This window comes from Thunnus albacares, chromosome 3 (genome assembly GCF_914725855.1).
Source record: "Thunnus albacares chromosome 3, fThuAlb1.1, whole genome shotgun sequence".
Lineage (NCBI taxonomy): Eukaryota > Metazoa > Chordata > Actinopteri > Scombriformes > Scombridae > Thunnus > Thunnus albacares.
The window spans coordinates 717501-744383 of NC_058108.1; the positions used below are offsets into that span (position 1 = coordinate 717501).

The window sequence follows — 26883 nt, forward strand, 5'->3', positions numbered from 1 at the left end:
CCATATTCAAATTTCAAACTTTGCATGTGATGTTAGTTTGTAGAATTAATCTCCAAATGAATCGCAGCAAAAACCGAGTGCGAGCAAAACATTAGCTACTAGTGTGCAACATATATTGGTGCTGAATTATTCAGGTTTACCTTTCCAACTGGAGAGGGCTGAGATCTCCTGCTGGAGCAGCTCTTCTTCTCCTCAGGAGGACAGCAGCCAGGTCTCTCTTCACAACCACTTGAGAAGCTGCGTGGACAAACATCACAAACTCAGACTACACAGATATTCTAAAACTCTACGTTTTTTTCTAAAATCATGCAAAGATTCTGTCTGGAAGCAAAAACAAAATGGCATACCTTCAGTACTGGCTGACTCTGAGGAAGATGAGGAAGATGAAGAAGAAGAAGAGGAAGAATCAGAAGCAGAGGAGTCAGAAGCAGAGGAGTCAGATGCTGAGGAGTCAGATGCTGAGGAGTCAGACTCAGAAGAGGTGGACTCAGAGGAAGAGGATTCAGAGGAAGAGGATTCAGAGGAGGAGGAAGAGGAGGAGGAGGAGGAGGAGGACGAGGAGGAGGAGGAGGAGGAAGAGGACGAATCAGAGGCTGAAGAGTCGGAGCTTGAGTTTGAGTCGGATGCTGAAGAGTCAGAGGAGGAGTTTGAGTCAGATGCAGAGGACGAGGCTGAATCGGACTCGGAGGAGGAGGAAGAGTCAGAGGAGTCAGAGGATGAGGAGGATGAATCCGGGGCTGCAGCTGCGGTGTCAGCTGCAGGGTCAGCGGCTGCGGGGTCAGCAGCTGCAGCTTCAGCAGACGTGTCGGCAACATCGTCAACTACGACCTCGGGCTCAACGGCTGACGGTCACAGAAAATATTGTGCTTAGATTCCTACAAATGACTTTGATTTTGAGAATAAACAGTTTCTTCACATACAGCAATGATGAGATGAGCTTGTCCTTACCTCCCATGGACCAGCACACCGACAGAAGCGCACAGATGGAGAGGAGAGTCAGAGTCTTCATGGTGCCTTGGAGTTTGTGTCTCGCTGTAGACAAGCTGTTGGTTTCTTGAAGGCTTGCTCTTTGCTTTCTCTCGAAGGCTTGTTGTGCTTCTTTCCCTCAAACTGAGGTCAATATATACTGTAGTCCACCTCCTTCCAGACCAGACCCACACATTGAGATAATCCTCTGATTGGTTGGGGAATCAAATGTCAACATTTCCGCTTCCACTTGTCATGAAAGCTCCCATAAACACCCACGCAGCCCTGGCACTGAGTGCAAAAACTCATTCACCCGCACACAGGCTTACAAGGCTGTAAACATTCTTGCCATTCAGCTCTATGAGTGCGTGTACTGTGTGTAAACCTGTACGGGTACGTTTAGCTTCACCAGACATTAATGCCAGTCCTAGATAAATATATTAATATGAGGAAAGTGAGATTAACTTTACCCTGCTCCACAATGCACATGCATAAATGTAAATATGCACACACGTGGACAGAAACGACTGATGTGAAATAGATCATCTTTTATTTTGAAAGAACTCAGTTAAACTGTGGATAAATACAAATTAAATTACTGAATTGACATCTTAAAATAGTTTCTGTCTTTGGTTTCCGGGTAAACTGAACAGTATTTTTCTCATATTTTCTAGTTCCAACAAAAATGGAAGCATTTCCCTTTCAGTCATTTTCTGAGGTCAAACCAATCATTTCTGTTTACCAATCCTGTACATCCCCGTCAAATTCCAGTCAATCCTCACCTCTCATCAGGGGGTATAAATAATACAACAAACCCCTGAAAGTCCAAATCAGTGCTGTTACTGATCTATAAAATACCTTTCAGATGTGATTGGATTTTAATCAGGGTAATCAGAGGTTTGTGTTGCCTCTTTAACATCAAGGTTTCCAGATCTTCCGTTGCTGTTATGTTACTATACTCCTTGCCCCAGATTTGATTTCCCACCCCCACAAACCCCAAACTATAGCCTGAGTCGACTACAAGCTACTAATCGAGTGACACGGAACAGCACTGAGCCTCATTATGCGACAGAGCTTAATTAGAGTGTTGCAGTGTCCCACCAGAACCGCAGTCAGTCACTATTTAGAGATCCATCTCAGTCCAGGTCTTGGCCAGATTCATGCACGGCCACGGCTTACCAACTCCAACCAGTGGCCCGATACACAACCTCGCTTGATGTATTTAAGCATACATACAGCTAAATATAGGCAACCCAGCGATATGCATGTGGCTTTCTGTTTGTGCGATACAGCTCAAGTGTGGATCCAGCTGTGGTTCACAATAAAAAAAAAATGGTATTTGGAGGTTATAACTGGAATCTCAACCATATTGCAACTTAAATACTGTCTAGATAACCAAACATTTATGTATGCATATCACTTCGCTTATATATTTATATATATGTCAAAGGCCCCAAACAGTGTCATCTATCATGTAGTGCTGATGTAGGGTGACCTTGGTGTCCTTCGTGTTTCGTAGTCTAGCGTTATTCCTGGTGTCAGGGATTTGTCTTGGAACGTGTGCCATGTAATTTCAATGTCTGGTCCAACGTTCATTTTTGTGGATACACTTCATTGCACGGGGGGAGTGGAAGGGGGATAGTTGGGGAAAACAATTGCCACAATGTCCCTGAGTAGGCAGGAAACACAGCGTCTGAGGCATTTCTGCTTTGGATCAGTTCCTTTTTTTGTTGATGCATCTTGGCTCTGAAATAACACAGACAATGAGGAATGATGCTGCTCCTGGTTCACACATTCTCTGTCCAGCAGACACTGGAGAACACACACACAGGTGCAAATACTGATAAACTGTGGCCATTGTGTTATAAACCGTATCAGTGGTATGTGTAGATCACCTCTGCTGCTGAGCTCTATTGACTTCTGTGGAGTGATTTTATTTTATTCTGTTCATACATGTATGCTGGTGAGGCTGTTATACTGTGAAAGAGCATTTTGTTGTTTTATGGAGAATCTCTGTGGAGATTTTCCCGCTTCACAAATGCCAGGAGTGATTTGCTTTTCATTTTTAATCACACATTTCTTCCGTCCTCTCACATCATTTTGGGAACATTTACAGGAATCACAAACATATCACAGTTTTAGAAAATTACCTTGAGTTGACACATCTAGACGATAGTGTCTGGCTCTGCGTCCCTCCACCAGTCCACCAGATACGCTCAGACTGAGAGGCAGTAACGCTTCACACTGACCCTCATAGAAACTTTGCAAAAATGAATTGAAACTCAGAGCAACAGAAATAGAAATAACTCTTTCAGTCCTATTTTTGTCACACCACTCTACCTGACAAAACTTCATGTTTACATCAAGATCAATGTATGTTTGAGTTCTTTGGTTGGTATTTAATGCTGAAGTTTATTTGCTGTGTTTGTTAAGTGTGACTTGTGTATTTGAGTTATATTCATGTGTATGCAGGGTTGCCCTGTGTTTTTCCTTCCGTATTCCCTCCGTTTTCCCTCCACACCTGCCCTGCATCAGTCTCGTTAGCCCTGCCCTGCTCCCTGTGTCTCCCTCAGCCAATCAGCTCCCAGCCTGCTGGTGTCTTGCCACCTGTTCTTTGTTGTTTCATTAGTTCAGTTTGTATTTAAGTTCTGGTTTTCTCTTCAGTCTTGTTGGGTCATCTGTTCCGTATTGTTTTGCCTGCATTATCATGAATAAAGCCTTTGGGTTCATCTCCTGTTACTCAGTTTGCTGCTCTACTCATTTATAATGAGAGTTAACATGTTATAATGAGATAATGTTTCTCATAATAATGAGAATGAGTTCTTGCAAATATTTGATGTTGCTGCTGCTGAAATGGATGCACATGAACGCTTGAAGGACTTGAAGTCTTACTTTCTTTTAACACATAAATGAAATTCTTCTCTTACAAAGCGACCTGGATGGAGTCGTTATCAGCATGTGGACACTCCGAAGGATGTTTTCCATTCTGAGTCTCATATTGGAGAAAGAACCAAAGTGACACTCTAGACGGGTTTCTGAAAGTCGATGGGATGTGTCTGTCACAGTACAAGCACTTACTATTATGAGAAAACTTTATCATTATAACGGAAGAGGTTTGCTTGTTATAAAGAGAAAAATGTAAGGGACATTTTTACATAGAGTGGCAGTTCTGCACTGCTGAAGGTAGTGATAGAAGACGGCACATGTGGTCTCAAACTCACTGTCAAGCACTGAACCCACATTATTAACAGTGTGTTTAATATATTAAGTGGACTACAAATACAACACAGAGCCTTTATTGTGGTCAACTGAAGCTGCATTTTTATTATAATGTTAAAAGTTCTTTGTTTTAAATTTCCTTCTTTTGTCACTGACATCTTTGTTCCACTTACATGAGTCACAGCATCATATCACTGCAACAAACAACTCTTTAAATGAGCAGTTACAGTCGTGCATTCAGATTTTATTTTAAACCCTCGCTGTGCGTGTGGCAGCTCACAACAGAGAGGAAGTTTCCCGTTTTGTTTTTTTTTTGTTGTTTTTTTTTTGTTTTTTTTTATAGCGTGCTTACCTTCCAGTGCTGACCCAATTTACTTATAATACATGAGACCACATGGAAAATCTCAAATATTTTCATGTAAACCTGGAAATGATCAGAAAGTCTGAGGTTTCAGAAACATTAAAAAACACAAGTTGACATGTAAAATGAAGAAGAATATTTAAGTTTCTGCACTATTTTCAGTAACAAGGAAAAAACAACTTAAATATTTTGCTTAAACAACCATTTAATCTTCTCAACTTCAGACTTTTTTCTTACTTATTAGAGACTATAGAAACCAGTTTCAGATGATGATTTATGAGCAGTAACTTGGGAATGTAAGAGTCTACGGCTCAGTTTAGACCAACAGGACCATGAACTCCAGCAGATTTACTGTATTTTTAAGATCAAGCAGGAGATGATGGACAGAGTTGAGACCAACTAGCACTGATAGCTACCACGCATGCAAATACAAGTGGCTGAGACCTCCAACTTTTCCTCATTGGAATTTCCACTGTCACCAGTGGTAAACTGTATCACTATGGTAACATGATAACCATGATCTGACCCATTATAGCTACAGATAGCCATATATAGCCTGCCAGAGGACTACACAGTTAAATCACTGGCAGGTTTGATCACATTATCTCTGAGAAAGGTAGAATATATACTGGTCTGCTGCACTACTGTTCTGTGTAACAGCATAACAAATAAATGACCTTCCATTGTGTAAATAGAGACAGACAGAATGGCAAAGTTTACGGTCTGCTGATGCTTTTACTGCTACAGCTGTTGACCAGCTGTTTACCTGCATCCAGAACATCCGGAGTCTGGCAGGACCACTAAATAAATATCATTTTAAGAAAACAGAGCATCTGTCAACTTGAGAAATATCTCTGTACTCCTGAAAAAATAAGGATAATGTTGAACCACATAATACGAGCAGCAGATGAAAAGAATAATTCTTTAAAATTTCTGAGCACATACGTTCTTAATACTGTCTCATAATTCCACTGTATACATATTGTATACTGGCAATAATTTAACGTTATCCTTTTGTATGTTTGTGTAAATATATTTTTGTGGAAAGTGTTTCATGTGATCATTCAAACTCAGAAAAAAGATTTTGGTCACCATATAAATTCATATTCAGCGTGCTGAAAAGCATCAAATCAGATTCACAGTGTAAGCTACAGCAGGTCGCACTAATTTTAGTCATTTTAGAACATGTGTCAAGTATGATGTAAAGCCTGGAGGAGCTTTACATGTTTATCAAAATGACACTAAAATACACACGTATAATAAGTGAGCATATTGTTTAATCACTGGTGTGAGCTGGAGTTAAAGGACAGGTTCACAATTATTCAAGTGTGTCTTAAACCAACAGTCAGGAGCTCAAATGAACATATGAACAGTTTTTTCTTGCTGTGTTGATTCCTGCTGCTCTTACTGACCATCAGAAGATCCTTCATGATGCATTTACAATGGAAGTGATGGGTCCAAAATCCACAGTCCTCATTTTGAGCAAAAATGTATTTTAAAGTTTATCTGAAGATAATATGAAGCTTGAAACCATCTGAGTTTGTTAAATAAGGTGGAAATCTTCTGCAGTTACAGTATTTTCATTACAAATGCTTTTCTGTTCCGCTGTAGTTGAAGGATCATAAAAAAGAGGGAATTTGGCACTAAAGAGACAGTAACTTTGAAAGATGCTAAATTGATTTGTCTAATTTGGACAGCTGAAGCTTCATATTAGCTTCAAATAAACTTTTAAATGTACAGAAGTTGGGCTGCCAGCATGAACAGGAGGAATGATTACAGCAAGAAAAACATGTGTCAGTGTTCACTGGGGAACTTGACTATTGTTTTATTTAAAAAAAGTAGTTATGCCAAGCAGACATAAGAATAAAGGCTAACTGCTTTATAAAGGGACAATATCTTACTTTCCTCTTGATGTTATAAAACTAAAATATGCTCTCATGTCTCTTTTATCCGCAGACTCCCATCAATTCTTTATCCAACATTGTCTCATGAGTGGATTGTCTCAATTACAGCCGTAAACAAACTCAGATGGCAGGCGACACACACTGTATATTTCCATCTGGTCCCTGAGAAACGTCCACCTGCCAGGCTTTCCCAATTCCGCCGGATGTATCCGCTTGGCAATACAACACCACTAATTACACTGATCCTCGTCTAGGCCTTGAAATTCCCTTCTTGCCTGAGAGAATATTTCTGGGACAAGCCCAAACTTTTTCTCTCTTGATGTCCACAGCCCATCTGTTGTTGTTCTAGAGAGCTTTTATAGGCTTTATTGCTAAATACTCTCTCTTTTATCCCGTCTTTAGAGCCCGTTATGTCTTTGAGTCAAGTATCATTAGATTAATTTTGAATTGATGACCTACTTTCAAATGTATGCGATTGTGCTGCCTCTGTGATTCCCTCACATTCCTCACTGGAGGTTTTCATGTTAGTTTATCTTGTACAGATGATGTTTTTCACTTTATTGACACACTTCCACAATCCAGGATGACTCATATGAGAAAGTACCGCTAACTACTGCGTCTTCACTGCCATATATCCACGACTTCCCAGTCTGCTCTCTGTCACTCTCCCTGAGGTCGGTGTGTTGTGGTTCTGACAATAACATTAGTGGACAGACGAACAAACTCCGCCAGATCTCTGCAACTTGTGGCCAGTAACGTGTGGTCGGCTAACTAGACCGCAGACGGGCTCACACTCGCGTAAACAGACAAAACATAACATACACGGAGAAAGAATTGAGGACACATGACACACACACGCACACTTTGTATTGTTTCCTTTGTGCTGGAGGGAAGACATTATGGGAAAAGACAGTCAAGTTCATTCACTTTATATTCAGTTTTTTATTCCGTTTATAAAATATTAATTAATTGACATTTGTTCATCCGGTCTTAGAGCTCTGTTTTGGCCTCTGCTCCTGCCTGTTTCACCTCCTGAAAGATGTAAGAGACGAGTGAGACGAGTGTGATACAGCAGCAGATACGTGAAAGACAGGAAACGATAAGCTAGTCTCTACCTCAAGGTATTTATTTAACATTTTCTGTTTTCACAGATATGATCAAATCTGCTGTAAAATGGAAAGCTTGAAGGAGGAAACTTTATCCGTTTCAACATTTGCACATTTTAAGATGTTCAATTTATTTACGTTCTGCTTCATTTCTATAATAATCAGAAAAATATAGTATTTTCAAAATGTTCTGTAATAAATGCAGAAGAAGAACAAAGACAGACACAGAATTTCTAAACCACATTTATCAGGTACACAAAGGTTATTTATATTTATTCATAATCAGCTTATTCAGTTCTTTGGGAAATTATGGTTGCGCCTGAAGCAAATGTACTGATGTATCTGCAGCATCAAGAGGGTAGAACTGTTTTATAGATCTGGTGAGTTTGGTGATTTTGACAGTGAGTAATTGTGTGGAAGCTGTGGTGTATCAGGACGTTAATGATAAAAGAAAAACTCATCTACATGAGAAGCAGCTTTTTTAAGAAGTATGACATCATCTTATGTTTCTTTCAGTGAATCCTTTTCTTGTTTACAGTATCTGACTTAAATTAAAGAATTTGGCCGAGATTGCATTGTGTCATTTCAAACGGAAATGATTGTTTCCATTTGAATTCGAGTGGAAATTCTGCATCTAATATAATATAATCAGATTTCAATCTTTTTTTAGTGCAGCTGTTTAGTGATGTCCTTGCAATAAACTAGTCGCTCTGTCTGGCTGTGAGGCCTCAGACACTGTCACACCCAGCGGGAGCTCTGTGTGTGGTGTAACAGAGCAAATTAGTGCACATAGTGAGGTTTCCTGTCTCTCGTGTGGCACAGTGACGACGTGCTTTTGCTCTTGGTGTCCGTTGCCGGTGTGGCTCAGCTTCACTGTCCTTTCTGCCAGTTTCTCAAACATTACAAGTGGAACAGAGTGTTCCTGTTTTGTTTTTATTATACCATTTCTTGTTTTTTTTGTAGTTAATTGTTGTGCTGCTTATTTTAAGCTGATTTATGGAAGGGCGCTCGACACTTTTTATAAGTGTCGCTCGACAGAAATGGCGCATTTTTGACAAAGTGTTGCTCAACATTTTCCTTTCATATTGTGCACCTGGAGACATTTAGTTATGTCATAGACACTGTCATATTTTGTCGTGCAATGTGATTGGGTAGTGTTACCTACGTCGCCATGGAGATTGTAGTTTCCACTCAACTTCCTTATTAATATTTTGGTCTGTAACTTTAGATAACTTGTAATGTCCTTGTTTAATTAGTTCTGGTTGGGATGATATGATGTAACTACACAAGCTGGCTGGAGGATAACATGGTTACCATGGAGATGATTAAAACCTTTCATCAAAGTAAAATTGAAAATGTTGTGTAGGTCTTTCATCTGAGCGACCCGCCATAAATGAGCCTTTACACTTGGCTGAAAAGTCAGTCTACATGTGAATAGAAACTGCTGACAGGTCGGTTACGTTAGTAGCAGCTAATGGTCTCAAACACAGATGAGATCAGCTTACAGAGGTTTAGTAAGTTTATTTCTTTCTAGCTACACAACCCAGTTTTTTTTTTACATTTTCAAACTTGGTTTTCAACCTCAACCAACATCTTTTGAGGCAATTTATCAGATTTTGTGCGTCTCCTTCTGGAGCCACAAAAGGCTTTATACAACTTTTTAGCACATATGCGGCAGCGTTCCTCAACACCTGTAAACCAACGTGTAAAATCAGTAGAGTTTCCCTTTAAAGGTTCTCACCTTCAGTTCCCCTCGCAGGAAGGACTGGCAGAACTCTCGTACTCGCTCGGCAGAAATCTCTCCTTCTGGAAGGAGCCACTTCATGTCGGAGGCACTGTCGTAGATGCCAACTCGTGGGAGGTCCTTCGACTTGAGGCCGAAGTAGCCCAGTGACTTAAAGTTGGACTTCACTGCTCCATTGATGAGCACAAACAAGAACTGCAGAACAGAGTCGGTTCATTTGTTAGATTGTCTGATTGTTTCAGCCGACTGTGCCACATACTTAAACACTTTTTTACTCTGTAAATTAGTCTGATGAATACTCTCACCTTGCCTGTGAACTCTGGGGCCAGAGCTGCCAGTTGCTCCCTGAGGTCAGTGTATTCTTTACTCCCCCTGTTAGCAAAAAGCAGGAGGTGTGACTTCACCTCTGAACTGAACAGGCCCACTGCTGTCTGGGGAGGAAGAAATCAAATAAAAATCAATCAATAAAAAAGAAACAAAGATTAGACAGACTGTTAAACACTTTAATGAGGTGGACCCACCACTTGGTTGTATTCTGTCAAGTATCGGACCTCGTTGATTGTGATAAAGTTCACAAGACCTTCAGATTCTAACTTCTTGGCCTCGGCAAGTACAAGGTTCTCCTGGTGGTTATCTGCCTGGATCACATCACACCATCATCATACGACGGATTGAACTCATCACATTTATCATTGTGAAAGACGGCTCATGATGTAAAACCGACACACAGTCATTAAGGTGTAAAATACCTTTCTGAAGATTGTGATGGTGTCTGAGTCGACGCTGTAGTCAGCCCACACCTCTTTCTCAGTGCAAATGGCTACAGGGACTGAGTCGACTACCTTCGCAGCTGCCACAATTTCCTTATAGCCATGACTCTCCTCTCCCTGAAATATAAAAGGGAAAGACACATATTATTGTCCTTTTTTAAATGTCTTTTTCTTTCATTAATACATATTATGTTGTACTGAGCATACCTTTTGTCTTTTTTCTTAGAATTTGTGAATTATTAGACCTATACTGTAAATCTGCTTTTCCTATACGGTACTTAATTATGCCAATAAGGCACATTTTAATAAGAGGGGGACGTATTCATACATGGGTCGGATTAAACATCTGTGCCAGGCGGGCACTTATAAGACCCCCCCCCCATGCACTGATGTGGTGGAAAGTTAAAGTATACTCACTCGAGCACTGTACTGTCGTTTGCACTCACATACTGTACGTCACTTTTATGCTACTTTAAACCACATTTCAGAGGGAAATGTTGTACTTTTTACTACACAACATGTATTCCACAGCTATAATTACTCTCTTGCAGATTATGATGTGTTTTACATAAAACTGACCAAAAGCATATAAAGTAAGTAAAATTATAACTAGACCAGCTGTAATGTTAAAATACAGATTACATGTTAATCAATCTGAAATAATAATCAAGTTACATAACTTTAAAATATAAGAATGACCTGAGCTCTTCCGCTGGTCATTTTGTTGATAATATTTACAAACTTTTAGTTAAATACATTTTTGAATGGAAGACTTTCACTTGTAATGAAGCATTTTTACATTGTTATTACTACTTTTTACTTTTTCACTTAATACATCCTCCACCGCTGCACATCATAACCAATATATATGTTTTATAAATGGGCTTTTTATTCAGAACCATCTGGAATTTGATTTTTTTTTTGATGCAACACTTTACCCGTGGAGGTTAGCGTTAGGAACAGGAGTGTATTTTTTTTCTTCATCTCAACAAGAATTATTTTTTCTCTCAAAGACCACCAGCAGGTTTGGGGGACACCAAACAACTCTCTTGTTAATTCTTTCTCTTCAAAGCAAAAAAATAATAATAATAAAAAGAAAATGGAGTGAAGGTGGCAGAAAGAGAGCAAGTGACAGAGAAACAAACACACCGGGAGGAGAGATGAGACTGACCTAGAAGACGGTAAATCATGGTTATTTCTGAGACAGTATTGCGTTCACTCTGGCGATCCATGTTATCATTTTGCAGCCTGTAATATGTGCTCATTCACCGTGAGTCACTGCACAAATATTTTGGTCTTCCTTTGCCTTCAGCATCACGGACCAACTACTTTGTTATCCTCATGTGCTCTTCTTTTCTCTCTTGCACGCTCCCCTCATGAACCCTCTCTCTGCCTTTGCACTTGTTTATGAGAAGGTCAATTGAGCCAATCCCACAAGACTTCAGATACGTATGTATTTCCTGTCCAGTAGCCTGCCATCTTCCCTGGCACACAGATTCTGGCCAAAGGGCTCGCCTCTGTGGGACGGCCAGCCAGCCAGCCACCCTTTGTCCTCACAGCACCAGCGCTGCCAAAGGTGTGGCCACAGGAAATATATCTTTCTTTGAAATCTATTCATAACAGTATCGCCAAGACGGGTGCAAACAAATGCTGTATTTTTGGCGAACTCACCGTCTCACTCTTTGCTAATTTGTCTGGTTATGTCGGGTTTGTCACATGCATGTTAGCATAATAAAATAAGCCACAAAAAAGTCTCTGTGGGTTTGTTTTTAAGATGACTTGTTTCCTTGTGTGACCTCATTTCCTTTTTGTCTGACCTCCAGGAATGCGATGACCACCACTTCAGCAGAGTCAATGAAGGCCTCAGCAGCGTTGGTGTCAGTCAGCCTGGGAAGGGCACCGTCTGTGAAAGAAAGACACACACATACACAAAAATAGTAAATGGACTGCATTAATATAATGCTTTTCTATCTTAAAAGACAAAGGCGAGGCGCTGGGCTGACCATCAACAGAAACTCTGTAATGCTCAAGGTCACTTCAACATATGGACAGGAGGAGTAAAGGAATCAAACCCTACAATTAGTGGGGAAGCCGCTCTACCTGCTGAGCCACAGTCACGCACTACTTGACACATAATTCTACATAGTTTGCAGTCGTGTCATTGTCATAACAATACTAAGAGTCTACAAGCATGCTTGCGGCTCTGTGAGGCTATACTTAGACACAGCGGTGGTTTCAGCTGAAAACGCTAAAATGCTAAATGTTTGTAATGTTTACCATGTTCACCATTTTAGTCCAGCATGCTAACATTTTCAGTTGGCACTAAAAAAAGTACAGCTAAGGCTGATAGGAATGTCATGAGTTTTACAAACCAAAGTATTGGACAACTTCAAATACCGACCTGATGACGGCACCATATGAAAAGATAAGTTATTAGAATTCATCCTGAGCGGGACGTGAATGTCTACACAAAATTTCATGGCAATATATATTCAATAGTTGTAGAGATCTTTCACTCAAAACCACAAATGTGAACGTCATGGTGAGCAGATCACCAGAGGATTCCTCATCTGAGGACCATGAATGCTTGAACAAAGTTGACATGGGAATGCATCCAGTAGTTGAAATATTTCAGTCTGACGGACACGTTGCCATCCCTAAAAACTGTATATTAGTAGATCAGTGTAGCAACACTTCATATTGAGAGCAGAGAGAGAAGCAATAGATTACAAAAATATGTATATAGATTTATTATACATATACATGTTATGCATATAAATGATATTTAAATCAGTTTACCTGTCTCTGTGGCAAAGACAGAAGACACCAGGAGGGAGAAACACAGAGTGAGCAGCATGTTTCGACTTCACAGGCCGGCAGATAAACCAAAGGAAAAACCAAAAAGACCAGACAAGCTGCTTGACTCTGTTTAAAGAGTCGTGTCAGCTCTCTGACGGTCGCCACATGGCAGCTGGAGGTGGGTTGTGATTGGAGGCTTCATGGGAACCAGCCAGGTGTTCTTGATAAGTTGGGGTGCTGGGACGTTGGAGTACGTGTCGCTGTAGGACAGGGGACAGGTGTGTGTGTGTGTGTGTGTGTGTGTGTGTGTGTGTGTGTGTGTGTGTGTGGGCCTGTGCTATTGCAGAACGAGTCAATGATACAGTGAATTTCTTTGACTTTTGCTTTTCTGCATCCTGCGTGTCCACACAACATCACTCACCTTTATGTCTTGTTAGTAGCATCTTCTCAACAACTTTGCTCTTAAAATGTTTTGTGCTGCAATGTGTTACATAAATTTGTTGTGCGTAGGAGGCTCAGTTGGGTAACAGTCATGCGTTATCCCCAGGCAGGCTGCAAATAACCAGTAAGGAGACGTGTGACCAGTGAAGAATGGGAGATTAACCAGGCTGCATTTTGGTGTGTTCACCACATGAGGGACACAAGTCCTACCCAGTTTATTCATCATGCAGCCACACTTAGTTAAGTATTTTTTTAAATTATAGTAGGAGAATATGTGATGTTTGGAATTACAGCAGGTATTTGAAGACAAAATAAAATCTGCATTTTTGGGGGGGAATAACAGGTATGTATTTCAATGACTGTAAACAAATATATCTGAAGAATTTACACTAAACATCTCTTGATAGAAGGAAAATCAAACTGTTATGAGAACAAGATTTAATCAGCTGTATAAGTGACTGAAGGTGACCTCAGTCATCATGAAATGTCACCATGAACTCCATGTTATGTTGTTTTTATATCATGTGAGCAGTCACCAGTTATATATCCAGACTAGTGTTAGACAGGAAGTGCACACAGCAAATGTCTTCATGCAAAAAGATACTATAAGTGTAAAATTAGTGTCAGTGCCTTTTTAATGATCACCATCATGCCAGAGATCAGCTTATTACAGATATTTAAATGTAATAAAATCAAACATTTTGAGTCAAGAAACGATACATAAAAAGTTTGTTCCAATAATTAGTTAACAGAGAAAAACATCAGTAACCATCAGACACACGCGCTGACCTTAATGTTGACCCTAAAACAACAAACTAAAAGTCACTGATTTGCAGTTTTAATCAGTAACACCAATAATTACAATAAACTCAAAAAAAAAATGTTTTATATCAAGTCTGATGTTTTACTCAGAGTTTAAACATTTTTCCCTCTTAAAAGGAAATGTGCTAAAAACTGCATGCAAGTTACACTTTGGTCGACCACAGAGCAGAAAAACAAGCCGCATGCACTAAAATACAATGACCTCGTAAGGACAAGACGGTAGCTACAGCTGTGGTCTGAACCCTGTAAACTTTCTCCTCGTGTGACTGTGTGGGTTTGCATAAAGTAAATCCAAACACTTCTCATATACACGTGTAAAACCTTTTGTATGAAAAACAGGTTATTGTTATAAAAGCTGCACATCTGTTTGTGTCTCTTAAAACTGTCCTGATGTGGTCGGTGAGATCTGGTCTGTGAGGCAACAAGTGCCATAATATGTAAAACATATTAAAGACATACAGTAAATAAAATATCAGTAAGTTTTTCTGTCCATGAGGGGAGAGGAAATGGGACATAACTGTATGAATATAGAAACAAGTAGAAATCAAACAATAGTGATGATATATATTATTGTAAACAAATTTAAATCTGTTACCTGGCTCACAGCGTTGGTGTATATTATGACGACGTGGGCATCCCATGTTCACATGGGGCTTAAAGACAGCAGGGCATCACTAATACTGCAAAGTAGGACAACACTTAATGCCATAGACTTATGACTTCTGTGTAATTCACATACAGACGTCACAGCAGTGACGGTGCATGAGCATGCAGCTCTTCTCAGGTGAGACACACTTAAAGCTTCTTACAAATGTTTACTCCTCAGTGTCACAGCAGGGCAATAAAATAACTTAAAATAACTTGGGAGATATAATGTAAAAATCATGACAAAAGTCTTGTTCTGTAACTTTTTAATGGTTTGCAGCAGGGATGTTATTTAGTGCTCTTGTGCTGAAGATCAAATAGTTCAATATTTAAATCCTCTACATGTCTGTTTCCCTTTCAGTGTAAGTCAAACGCATCAAGAATAGTTTCTTATTGTTTGTATCACTTGCATCTCTGCATACATGTCTCCTTTTAGATTTTATTTCAAAGTTCTGGTTAAGACTTTCTGTTTCTAGCTGCATTTTACAATCTTTAAGTTATAAGAGTGCTGACACATATGCTTCGCAGTAATGTTGTTCTTTATGGTATTCCTGACACAAAAGCCTTCCGGGGAACCGTTGAGATAATGAGAAGGATGCAGAGAGGCAGAGCAAGAAGGACACAAAGAAATGTGAAACGCTGGTTTCAGCAGTTTCTGACTGAACAACAGACTCAAAGAGGATGCCGTTTACGTTCAAATTACAGGCACAGTCGCTCATATAACTGCTGCTACAAATAAACAAAGCAAAAGTTAGAATTACAATACACACAGCGGCAGAAATTAAGACATCAGTTTAAACTCACACAGGATCCGTGATGTGTTTTCCTTTATCAAGGCAGCTTTAAACTCACTTTTACTGATGACTGAATGAATAAATTAACGGTCTGATTACATGTTGGTGGAAACATTCAGAGTGTGAAGGTGAAGGAGGAAGACGAACTGCATTAAACAGGATATCAGTATAGTGAAGTTGAAAATCAGCATGATAGTTCTGTAATTATTACCTAAATTCATCAAACTGTTACAAATGAAGACATTTTATGCAGCAGGTCATCAAAATCACTTCAGTTTCTTTTGAAGCTCAGCAGACATGTAGATAACATGTAGATAACATGTAGATAACATGTAGATAACATGTAGATAACATGTAGATAACATGTAGATAACATGTAGATAACATGTAAAACTGTTTTTATCATTGAAATCACATCAAATGACTGATTTCAGATGTACTTGTTGTTATCATTAGTTAATCTATAACGCTTTCTTGTTTCTTACTGGTTCTGTATTCTCTGTTTTTGGATTAAATTTCTTTTCTTTTGCATTTAAACAAAACTTGTTTGAACACAAAACTAAATCTTGGTTAATCATCATTTCTCTCTAAATAAGAATGAATGTTATTTAAAGGAAAAGAAATGTTGAGTACATTCTCTGCTTATTATCTGTATAAACCAATTTTGCAAAACTAGATTTTTTAAAACACTTGTTTGTTTCATTGGTGTATTTTTTTTTTTTTTTAAGTCAATTTAAGAGCTACTGACAGAACACCTTTATCAGTCATCAGAGCTCTTCACCACAATCTCAACTTTAATCTTAAAACTCTTTTCTCTGTTGAATTACATCTTTATTTTGCTGTTGTGCATTAGGTTGCTGAGTAAAGAAGACTGACTTTTTTCTCAGAAGTGATACTTTGCACAGTGTGCGTGAGTGGCCCCAGCAGATCAGCCAGACTTAATGCTTCTTCTAAGTTTACATGCAGGCAGAGAGGAGAATTTAGTGGTGAGAGGTGATGTAACACTGGTAAACCTCACCCTGATGGATTACTGGTATTTAGATTGTGGCCAGGTTAAAGCTGTCACTATTTCTCAAACCTCAGTTACACAACCTTTAACCTTGTTAGGCTTTGACACATGCTGTGTGTTTGAAGGTCTCGCATCATGTGGTGGTATTAACCCTCAGACCGTGCTCCTGAGCTGCTCCTGATGCTGCCAGAGTTTGACTTATGCAATGTGCACATGCAAACTCAAATGTCTTTTAATAGAGATGAAGTAACGTTAAGAAACGCAAAACATATTTAAGCCCTAAAACAGGAAGATAGTTGAAAGAATTCAGATGCGAGGTCAAAGAGAGAGCAGCTGATTCACACAGACACAGAAGACAAAGCCGGTTTTAATGGGGAAATATTTCTGTGACAAGAGCAGAAGGCAACACGCACACTACTTCCTCAGTCTGTCCTGTCGTGCAGAGATTCAATTTCCCTGAAGATCCACCTCCAAAGGAAAAAAGTCAATTCCCGCACACACTTATCAAGACTTCAGAAAGAAACACTGACACTTTTTAATAAATCAATGCAGAGGTGATACGTGTGTGCAGGAATTTCACCTGTTTCTTTGAAATACTTACTGCTGATTGAAAGAAAACTAACACAATTTAAAAGTAATATTCAAAATTTCTGTGCCTTTTTATGAGTGGGATGTTTGGTCTGGAGTGTTGATGTTTGAGGATTAATATGAAGTGGGTCACGGTTACTGTGTCAACTGTGTGAGAGTGTTTGCAGTATGGATTTCTTGGGTGGGTTGGAAACAGCTTACAGACAGTCTGATGGTTATGTCAGGGGTCCACTGAGGATGGGGAAGCCTTCTGACACTTGACTTATCAGTATTACACTGTATAATCCTTCAGCCATGTGGTGCAAAGATGCAAAATACCAGAAATATGCTGTAAAGTGTAAATTACAGGCAGGAAATAATAATTAGCAGGTGTTCATTACTAAAATGAAATTGTAACTAATCAGTGTGGGGAAAAAAGCTGAATATTGTCCTTAAAAACTATGTAAGTAAACCAATAATTAGGCAATAATTTGCCCACAACATAAACAAAACAGCAAATAACATTTTCATTAAACACAAGGAAATGCCAAATCATGACTACTGAAATAACCACTAATGATAAACTCAATATGTTTTTAATGAAATTGCTGGCATCAACATAAAAGAGGAAAATGTTTGCGTTGAATGACAACTTGTTGTTAACAGGAAGCTTTATTTATTAAGAATACTGGAAGTAAAATGTATCTCTAAATTATCTCACATAATGATGTAATAATTGCATATATAGTTTCAGAAAAAACAGAATGAGGTGGGAGCTGCTTGTTCCACATTTTCCTGCAGATACGAGAATATATTGGAGATTTCTGTATGTGTTGCATGTGCATTGTTGGTACTTTAAAACATTTTCATTGGTTCATTTGTTTGCATTAAGTGCAAATAATCTCAAATATGTAGATTTTATATTAAAGAAACATGCAAAGATCCTTTCACTGTGCACATTAGCATGCATATAGATCTATTTTGAGATGCAATGTTTAAATGATTATTAATGCATGACCATCTTTCAAACAACACTTTTTGCATTTTAAGGTTAAGTAAAAAATAAAAAAAATAGCACAATTGGCACCGTAAAAAATCACTGTGTGCATATACTGTAATCATGGCCAATTTTAGTCTCAGCAGCACAGCCCTGACAAACCAAAACTCACACACAGCTAAACACACACACATTGAATCTGTCTGCAGTGACCCATATGGACGAGTCCCAGTCCGATTACAGCACGCAAGCTGTCAGCTCGCCTCGCCGCTGAGTGAACAGTCGTACCTTCGTGCCAGAGCAAAGAACTAAGTGACAAACAGGAAACTCTGGTGGGGAGCTGACAGGCATCACCTGGAGTATTGCAGGTTCTGCAACGTGCCTCCTCACTGCTCTCAGCCTGCAGACATGTTGTTGTTCTTTGTTTGTCTTGCAGACCTGCTGTTGGAATATGAGATGTAATATATACATTTGTGATGTTAGAACATTAATAATTGATAAGAGAAGAGAGTGTGTGAGAAGAAAAGAGAAACTAGAGACATGCAGTGTGTATACACAGAGTCTGCATGTTGCTATAACAGAAACAAGGACTCTCCTTCTAGGAAATGTATTCTCATACACATCGTATGGTTTGTGGGTGATTTTTGGATGTATAGGTTGCAATTTGGGGAAAGATTTACCAAGCCTCATTGTCAGCAGTAGTATTACACTATTCTACTGCACGTGTTCACTTATGACACACAAAAATGTTTCTCAGAATGTTTACACTTCACAATAAAAGTGAAAAACCAGTTTACCATTATTCAAATGGCTGAGCCATGCTGTTGCTGGTCAAATTTTACCAATCCAGCACTTTTCAGTCAGGAGAGTGTATTCTTACTGTGCACGATAGCTTTAATAATGACATGTCAGTTTGTTTTTGCTGTAGCCATTCAGAGAAATTCACACTTTGCAGCACCAAGAGAAGAGAAACAAACACTCCAGAAGAAGTGACGGCTGCATCATCCTGACAGTATTCAGATGTTTCTCACAGCTCGGCTGTAAAAAGCAGGTATTTCTTAACTTCAGGGTTCAGTTCTTGGTTATCTGTGGACAGATGTTTCGACATGGAACATTTTAATACAAATTAAATTTAAAGCATAAAACTGCGGTATAAAATGTGTGTACTCTAGGTCTTTTGATTTCAGGAACAATTACTGGATATCAGAGTGAGTAATGTTAAACGACTTTGAACGTTATGACAGGAAAAACAGCATGTGACGTCAGCAGTTTAAGCAGCAGGAAGGTGACTCAGAGCAAAGTTATTTGAATTACAAATACATGATTTTACCAAACCCATTACAGCAGGCAGAATAGCCTATGTTTGTGCAGCATATCTCAAAGAAAATAATGAAGCAGATACTGTATGTTCAGTCACACAGATCTATGAATACCAATGCTGGATGCTACTGTAAACTCAGGACACTTACAGGGCAAAATAAAATGCTAAAGCTGCTTGAAATTGCTCAGGGCAGCCAGAAAACATTAGAACAGAGAATATAGAAAATGAGGCCACATGTAAAGTACACAGTGTGATTTACCTGGCATGACTACTGTACATGTGCTGTCTGTGACTTTGCAAAGTCTAATCCTGCAGCCAGAGTGTAAAAATAGGCAGTGGGAGGATATTTTTACTCCAGATACAAATACAGTTACTGTTAGGAATCATTGCGCTTAAATAAACAAACTGAATGTTCATTCTGGTGGCTTTCTGTTATTCTGTTATAGCCAATCATCTCTGCAGGAGCCAACCTTTTATAATATCATAAGTTAACATCATCACATCCACCGCAGTGAACTGACTCCTCTTCCTCTCAGTAACCAGCAGATGCAGCTGTTGCAGCTCCACATACAACAAAGACCAGAGACCCAGAGATCCGGAGATCCGGAGAACCCAACTGCACTTTAAAAAGAGACGTGTGAGGCTGGCCAAGACTGATAATCTCATTTTAGGTTAGTTGGCAGGTACACTGAACACCTGCGGCTCAATGAACACAAGAAAGCCTTAATTATCTTACGTGGCAGCCTTTAAGCAGCTTTCAGATGTAATTTACATGTGAAGGTTTAGTCTATGTGTGTGTATATGTATGTGTGTGTTTATATGTATGTGTGTATGTATATATATAAACCCATAAGCCAACAATTACTGAGAAGAATTACTGTTTTACAGAGAAGAGGAAGTTGCTGTTCATTTATATGTTTGTTATATGTTTTAAATGTATTCATATGTATAACAGGCTTTTAATGTAGCGTAATTAGCGTAAAACACAGGAACTCTACATAAAAGCTGTTCAACAAATATCAAAAATTAAGTTTTGTCTGTTGCACAACTTATATTCACATAAATTCTTCTGCTACTGATGAGATCAATCTTGTTGAAGCAAATCAGATTTGGAGATGATACTTTTATATTCACATCACAGAGGTTTTCCCACGGAAAGTCTTTGGTAACAGTAGTGAAATATGGAGTAACTTAGACGCACTTTTTCAACTTTTTTCCTTTTGCAGTTCCTCCTTAATCTTCAAACACGGCCCTGTACTCATCTCCTCTGTGCTCTCCCATCGCCCCACGATTCACCCTGAGGACCCCGATAATGAAGAGGCCAAAGGTTTTGAGCTGCTGTCTGTTATGTTCATGCCACGTTGCACGAGGCACCGTCCCTTTGTCCGCTCGTTGTTTAAAGGCTCGAGCTGCTAATGGGTGCACTGACACAAATGCACATTGATATCTGGGGGCAAGACGGACACAAACAACACTACAGTATAACATTAGCTGTTTACCTAAAATGTTACCAGAGCAGCTGTTAAATATTTCATTACATATCATCAGTTTCTGCAAAATACAATATGGACTGAGTAATTTCTACTTCACTACTGCTGAGAAGCAAATATTTTACTATTTACAAATTCATTTTACAGCTGTGGTTACTACTCTGCAGATTTTACATACAAAACAAGATAATGTGATGAATTGTTACAGTAAAATGCTATACAGTAATAATTAATGCAATAATATTATATATAATAAAATACTGACCATTCTCCAACATATTGAATATGTTTATGTTTTACTGTTTCCACGGCTGAGCAGAACTCTTTGTGACGCGTAAACCGAACTTCATATATAAAATCAGCGGAGTGGCCCTTTAAGTAAAGAATTTGAATACAGTACATGTTGCAGACAAAGTAATGCAACACCAAATAACTACAACTGCAAACCTCTTCATACTGGATGTCTGTTATGTGCTTCCTCTTGCAGTTTTGTGTTCATGTCATAACTTTTTTGGAGTGAACCTTTTTAAAATGTTTCATCATTTGATGATGATTTTGTGTTTTTAGAACGATTGTCTCTTAAGTTTTCTTGCTTCTTTAAAGAAAGATTTCAGTAACAGCTGACAACTTGATGTTAACTGTGTTCAGTCTATATTCTCTGTGAATGAGCAGGTTTCATTACCATGGCAGCGGTAACCTGCCTTTTTATTTCTTCTTGAATCTTTGAAGTCATATTTATATTAACAATTTGATTCAGATTCAGACAACTTTATTTATCCTGAAAGGGCAGTTCAGTTTGGCAGTGTACCCAGACCTGCATAAGAAAAATAACAAAAAACTAACAAAAAAACCCTCAAAAAACCAGAGACAGTCAGTACACAGGTCCTCACAGACGTGACTAAATGAACAATAAATAGATGCATAATGAATAAGTGAAATCCTAGTCTCAACATTTGAGTGAATAATATACATTTTTTAATAATATGCAAGCACAGAAACTTAAAGGATAGTGTCCACATCAGCATTAACGATGGGTTTAGTGTACTGGGACAAAACTCAAAGACAAAAAAATACTGCAAAGGTGCCTGTAAGGTTCCCCAACAGTATGATGAAACGCACCATGCAAAAAGGATCACAAGATATAAATACAAGGTGTATTTTAAAGTAGATATGTCTGTCAACGTGAGAATTTGAAAGTTTTGGAAGAACATTGACTGACAGTAATTAGCATCACTATTAAGTTGAAGCCAAAGAATCTGAAAAGACATTGATTGTGTATCTGTCACAGCCCACCACGTACATCAGTATTTTACACACACACACCTCTGAACTGTCAAAACTGTCAATTCAACACTTTCATTTTATGAAGTAAAGTAACAGGAAATAAATTATTTACATGAAAAATAATTGTAGGTGTAAAACAACTTCATGGTTAATGTTGGTCATTCTTTATTTTTACTATGTAGTCACTCCATAGTAGTCGAATCAAGTTGCATTGTGGGTAATGTAGGCGCCAGGTTTTGACAAAATAGACAATATCACTGGTTCTGCTGCATTGTTATAAGTGTGCGATGCTAAATCAGCAGCATGATGTAATTGTCTTTTTGCTGTTTGTGATTTGATTTTCTTTCATTGGCTGTTGGAGCTTATAGCTCGAGTATAAAGATGTTGTCTCATGTTGTGATACCTCTTGAAGTACTATGACTAAACAAATGAAGCTTAGCAAAGACTTTCTTCATGCTACTCCGTTTGTCTCTCTCTGTGTTCCCACTGTGACCAGTTGAATTTCAGTATACAAGACCCAGAATAAACTGGAGCCAGAGAGCCTTCACTGCCATGTCTCAATACAACAGAGGACTCTTATGTTAACTTTAGTCCCAAATTGATAATCTTGTTGATAGTGCTGCAGGCTCATTGTGAATAACACTGGACTCCATCTCCCCTCTAAAAAAGACAATAATAAACAAAACAGGTTAGCTCCATGGTTTAACTCCCAATCCTACAAATTAAAGCAAACATCATGAAAACTTCCTTTTCTTTTCAGCACTTTGGCTGACAAAGAGTCATAACTCTATTGATCCATATATTCCTATAGCTCTCAGTAGTAACGACTTCATGAGCTTCTTTAATGAAAAAATTCTAACTATTAGAGACAAAATTAACCACCTCCTGCCCTCAACAGGCACCGTTCTCTCCCCAAACACAGGAACCTTAGAAACAGCTGTAAATCCTGACATATATGTTTATATGTTTTTCTCCAGTCAACGTTCCTGAACTAACTTCAACAATTTCTTCATGTAAACCATCAACCTGTCTCTTAGACCTCATCCCAACTAGGCTGCTTAAGGAAGTCTTACCCTTAGTGAGCACTTCTTTACTAGATATGATCAATCTGTCTTTAGTAACAGGCTATGTACCACAGTCCTGTAAAGTAGCTGTAATTAAACCTCTTCTTAAGAAGCCTACTCTTAATTCAGGCGTTTTAGCCAATTATAGACCTATATCTAACCTTCCATTTCTCTCTAAGATCCTTGAGAAAGCAGTCTCTAATCAGTTATGTGACTTTCTACGTAACAATAGTTTATTTGAGGATTTTCAGTCAGGATTTAGAGGCATCATAGCACAGAGACAGCACTGGTGAAAGTCACTAATGACCTCCTGACTGCATCGGACCAAGGACTTCTCTCTGCATGTGTCTCAGTGCTGCATTTGACACCATTGACCATCACATACTAGAGACTGGAACACTTAATCAGCATTAAAGGAACTGCATTAAGCTGGATTAAATCCTATTTATCAGATCGATTTAAGTTTGTACACATTAACAATTAATCCTCCATGCACGCAAAAGTTAGACACGGAGTTCCACAAGGTTGTGTGCTTGGACCAATGCCATGCACCTTATATATGCTTCCTTTAGGTAATATTATTTGGAAACACTCCATAAATTTTCATTGTTATGCAGATGATACCCAATTATATTTATCAATGAAGCCAGATGAAACCAATCAGTGAACTAAACTCCAAGCATGCCTTAACGACAAAGACCTGGATGACCTGCAATTTTCTGCTACTAAACTCAGATAAAACTGAAGTTATTGTGCTTGGCCCTAAACACCTTAGAAACACATTATCTAGTGATAAAGCTGCTCTGGATGGCATTACCCTGGCCTCCAGCACCACCGTAAGGAATCTGGGAGTTATCTTTGATCAGGATATGTCCTTTAACTCCCACATAAATCACATCTCAAGGACTGCCTTTTTTCACCTGCGTAACAATGCAAACATCAGGCACATCCTGTCCCTAAAAGATGCAGAAAAACTAGTTCACACATTTGTGTGCATTATTATACACGTAGTATATTATGTATATTGGATGAAGCCAGAAAATATGACCAGTGAAAGACACAAAAGGCCAAATAACATGTATAGTTGTTTTGTTATTGTTTTTTCCTGCCTGACTGTTGAATGTTAAAATCATTTCATCGTCAGTGTAGTTTTCTGTGTTAATAAGAGGAAGGACACAAAGACATAATGTTGTGTGGAAAATATTAACATTTATTGTGTTTGTGGAATTGTTCATTTCTACTGACCAAATAGACTGAACCGAAGTTCATTTAGACTTTCACATGAAAATAAAATTTGATTTGCTAATTACACAAAATAGACATCTGTGCATGCTGAGTCAGCAGCTTTGAGGAGAAGAGGAGGGGACAGGAGAAGAGCAGAGCAGCACCAGGATATCACAGTAACACATATCAAACCCTCTCACATATTTACAAAATATATACTCCTTTTTTCCACTGTGGAAAGTACAATCTCAGGTCCAGAGCTGCTGACACCACTTCATAAGAGAGGCAAGAAATGCAAAGGAGAGTTTCAGAGAAAAAAAGCGACGGCAGGGTGAAGAAAAGTAGAAAAGGACGAGAGAGAATTGGTAGAAAGGCAGGGGCAAATAAAGTGCACGAGACAAATGAGAGATCTGGATTTTATTTTCCAGGTCAGACCTCTAAATCATCAAAGGCTGCCTTCTCTCCAGAGCACACAAGTTGTAGATTTTCAGCTGCTTTTCAACAGTAGGAACACATGAGGGACAATAATGGCAGTAGGGGTAAAGGCAGAGGAAAGAGGTCTAAAGGATTCCGTATTTCGCCAGGTCGCTGAGCTCCATGTCCCCGAAGGCTTCCCATGGGCACACCACTGTGATGTCTGTGCCGAGACCCTCCATGCCGGGGATGTCGTCTCCGAATCTAGACGGATAAGACACAAAGCTCTGATGAGTTCAAACTGAGGGACACGAGGAAACGTTTTGCTTTGGGAAGTGAAAGTAAATCTAAAATAGCAGATAAAGAAAAGACTTGTGATCTTAAATCCATCTCACCCCTTCTGGCCTGGTTTAGGGGCCTTGCTCTTGAATGTGCGAGCAGCCCTCTGCTTGAATTTAGGAGGTGCCTTCTTGTCGGCGGGAGTTGCAACAGCTGCGTCTGACATTTTGTTCAGTTACTGGAAAAGAAAAAGACCAAACAACAAAATATATGAGTTCCCTGCAGCTCTCAGGGGTTTTTAAACTTAGGCTTTAAACTTTTCTGTTTGCCACTATTCATCCATCCTGCAACTTTTACTCTCCTGTTGTATCTGTTTTATTTTTTATATCTTGTCTTAGTGTCTTTTTATGTCATATGTAAAGCACTTTGAATTGTTGATTAAAGGTGCTGAAAAAACTCCCCTTGTCCTTGTAGATTCCTCTGCTACCATCAAACAATAATCTCCCCTCTGTAAAGGTGTCACTACTGTAAAATCATCCCCCACTATGACTCCCTAATGATTATTTCTCATCCACTTCAGCAAGCATGTCAACAACCAGACCAGACACTAAAATATACATGCTTAAAGATGTCAATTGAAAAAGTTATACAGACAAAGTTCAAAACTCTGAGTTGATCCAAATCCATCAGTAAAAGAACCAACAGACATTGTTAAAACAGTGACCGTTGAACAGTACCAGCAGGAACTAGACCAGCACAAACTACTCAAAAGTCTCAGTAAAAATCTCATTTCAGAAAAGTGAATATCTACTACTCTGTCTGAGTGGAATCAATCTCAAGCACTATATCTTAGAAAAGCAGTAAAAGCCTCAGATTCTCAGCTGAAGAGCTGAGAAAAGTGTAGTTTCATCTCACCTTCTGTAAAGGCTTCAAAGTGTCTGATGAGCTGGGAGCTTTCTCTCTCGTGGTCTTCCTCTCGCTGTCCAACTGTCCCTTTTTAATGTCGTCCGTGCTGGCTAATCCCCTCAGATGTTCATTCTGTCATTCTTTCATGTGCCAACTCTGCTCCGTCTAAATCTTTATCAGCTCAGCCAAAAATAGATGAGATAAAGAAGAACACGATAGAAATACAAGGTATAGTTCAAGGTAGATATGTCTGTCAATGTGACAATTGACAGTTTGGAGGAATACTGACTGACTAATTAGCTTCACTATCAAGTTGACGCCAAAAAAAAAAAAAAAAATCTGCTAAAAGACATTCATTGTTTATCTGTCACAGCCCACCACATACATCAGTATTTTACCCACTCAAACCTCTCTGAACTGGAACAACTGTCAGTTCAACACTTGTATTATATAGAGCAGAGCAACTACTGACCAAATAATTGCAGGTCATGAAACAATGTCATAATTAATGTTGGTCACGTTTTATTTGTGGTGTGTTGTCACTCTATAGCTTTAGTTGAGTGAATCAAGTCAATTTGCATCGTGGGTAATGTAGGCGCCATATGTTGACCAGGATGAAGAATGTGTGCAATAAAAAAGACAACGTCACTTGTTCTGCTGCATCGATGTTTAGCCTTTTTTTAACTGTCCAACGATGCTATAAGAGTGCAATGCTAAATCAATACAATATACATTTTTGATGATGTGTTTTTCTTAG

The 26883-nt window shown here is 38.9% G+C and overlaps 3 protein-coding genes across 3 annotated transcripts in view; all 3 read right to left on the bottom strand.

Moving 5' to 3' along the window:
* Positions 1-3423, bottom strand: part of bglapl (bone gamma-carboxyglutamate (gla) protein, like) — a 4211-nt gene extending 788 nt beyond the window's left edge. Inside the window, exons 1-4 of the mRNA XM_044345941.1 lie at positions 3117-3423; positions 949-1174; positions 348-842; positions 141-237 (exon numbers count right to left, since the gene is read on the bottom strand). Coding sequence (XP_044201876.1) covers positions 141-237; positions 348-842; positions 949-1009 — 653 coding nt within the window. The 5' untranslated portion in view covers positions 1010-1174; positions 3117-3423. The remainder of the gene's footprint in view (positions 1-140; positions 238-347; positions 843-948; positions 1175-3116) is intronic.
* A 3940-nt stretch (positions 3424-7363) lies between these two features.
* On the bottom strand, positions 7364-12985 carry LOC122979127 (endoplasmic reticulum resident protein 27). Its single transcript, XM_044346355.1, has 7 exons — positions 12870-12985; positions 11888-11973; positions 10050-10187; positions 9822-9938; positions 9606-9731; positions 9298-9495; positions 7364-7482 (listed from the first exon to the last, which is right to left on the bottom strand). The coding sequence occupies exons 1-7, from the start codon at positions 12925-12927 to the stop codon at positions 7441-7443; spliced, it is 765 nt and encodes a 254-aa protein (XP_044202290.1). The 5' UTR covers positions 12928-12985; the 3' UTR covers positions 7364-7440.
* Positions 12986-24929: 11944 nt separating this feature from the next.
* On the bottom strand, positions 24930-26264 carry LOC122979580 (retinal cone rhodopsin-sensitive cGMP 3',5'-cyclic phosphodiesterase subunit gamma-like). Its single transcript, XM_044347143.1, has 3 exons — positions 26136-26264; positions 25337-25458; positions 24930-25205 (listed from the first exon to the last, which is right to left on the bottom strand). The coding sequence occupies exons 2-3, from the start codon at positions 25444-25446 to the stop codon at positions 25088-25090; spliced, it is 228 nt and encodes a 75-aa protein (XP_044203078.1). The 5' UTR covers positions 25447-25458; positions 26136-26264; the 3' UTR covers positions 24930-25087.
* Positions 26265-26883: the final 619 nt, after the last annotated feature.

Bases quoted from the DNA above. Each gene is read 5' to 3' on its own strand.
- LOC122979580 (XM_044347143.1), bottom strand. From the start codon at position 25,446: ATGTCAGACGCAGCTGTTGCAACTCCCGCCGACAAGAAGGCACCTCCT. The intron at 25,206-25,336 runs GTGAGATGGATT...TTATCCGTCTAG, and splicing joins CCTAAACCAGGCCAGAAGGG to ATTCGGAGACGACATCCCCG.
- LOC122979127 (XM_044346355.1), bottom strand. From the start codon at position 12,927: ATGCTGCTCACTCTGTGTTTCTCCCTCCTGGTGTCTTCTGTCTTTGCC. The intron at 9,939-10,049 runs GTATTTTACACC...GATGTGATCCAG, and splicing joins CCATCACAATCTTCAGAAAG to GCAGATAACCACCAGGAGAA. The intron at 7,483-9,297 runs GTGAGAACCTTT...TACATCTTTCAG, and splicing joins TCCTGCGAGGGGAACTGAAG to GAGGTGAAACAGGCAGGAGC.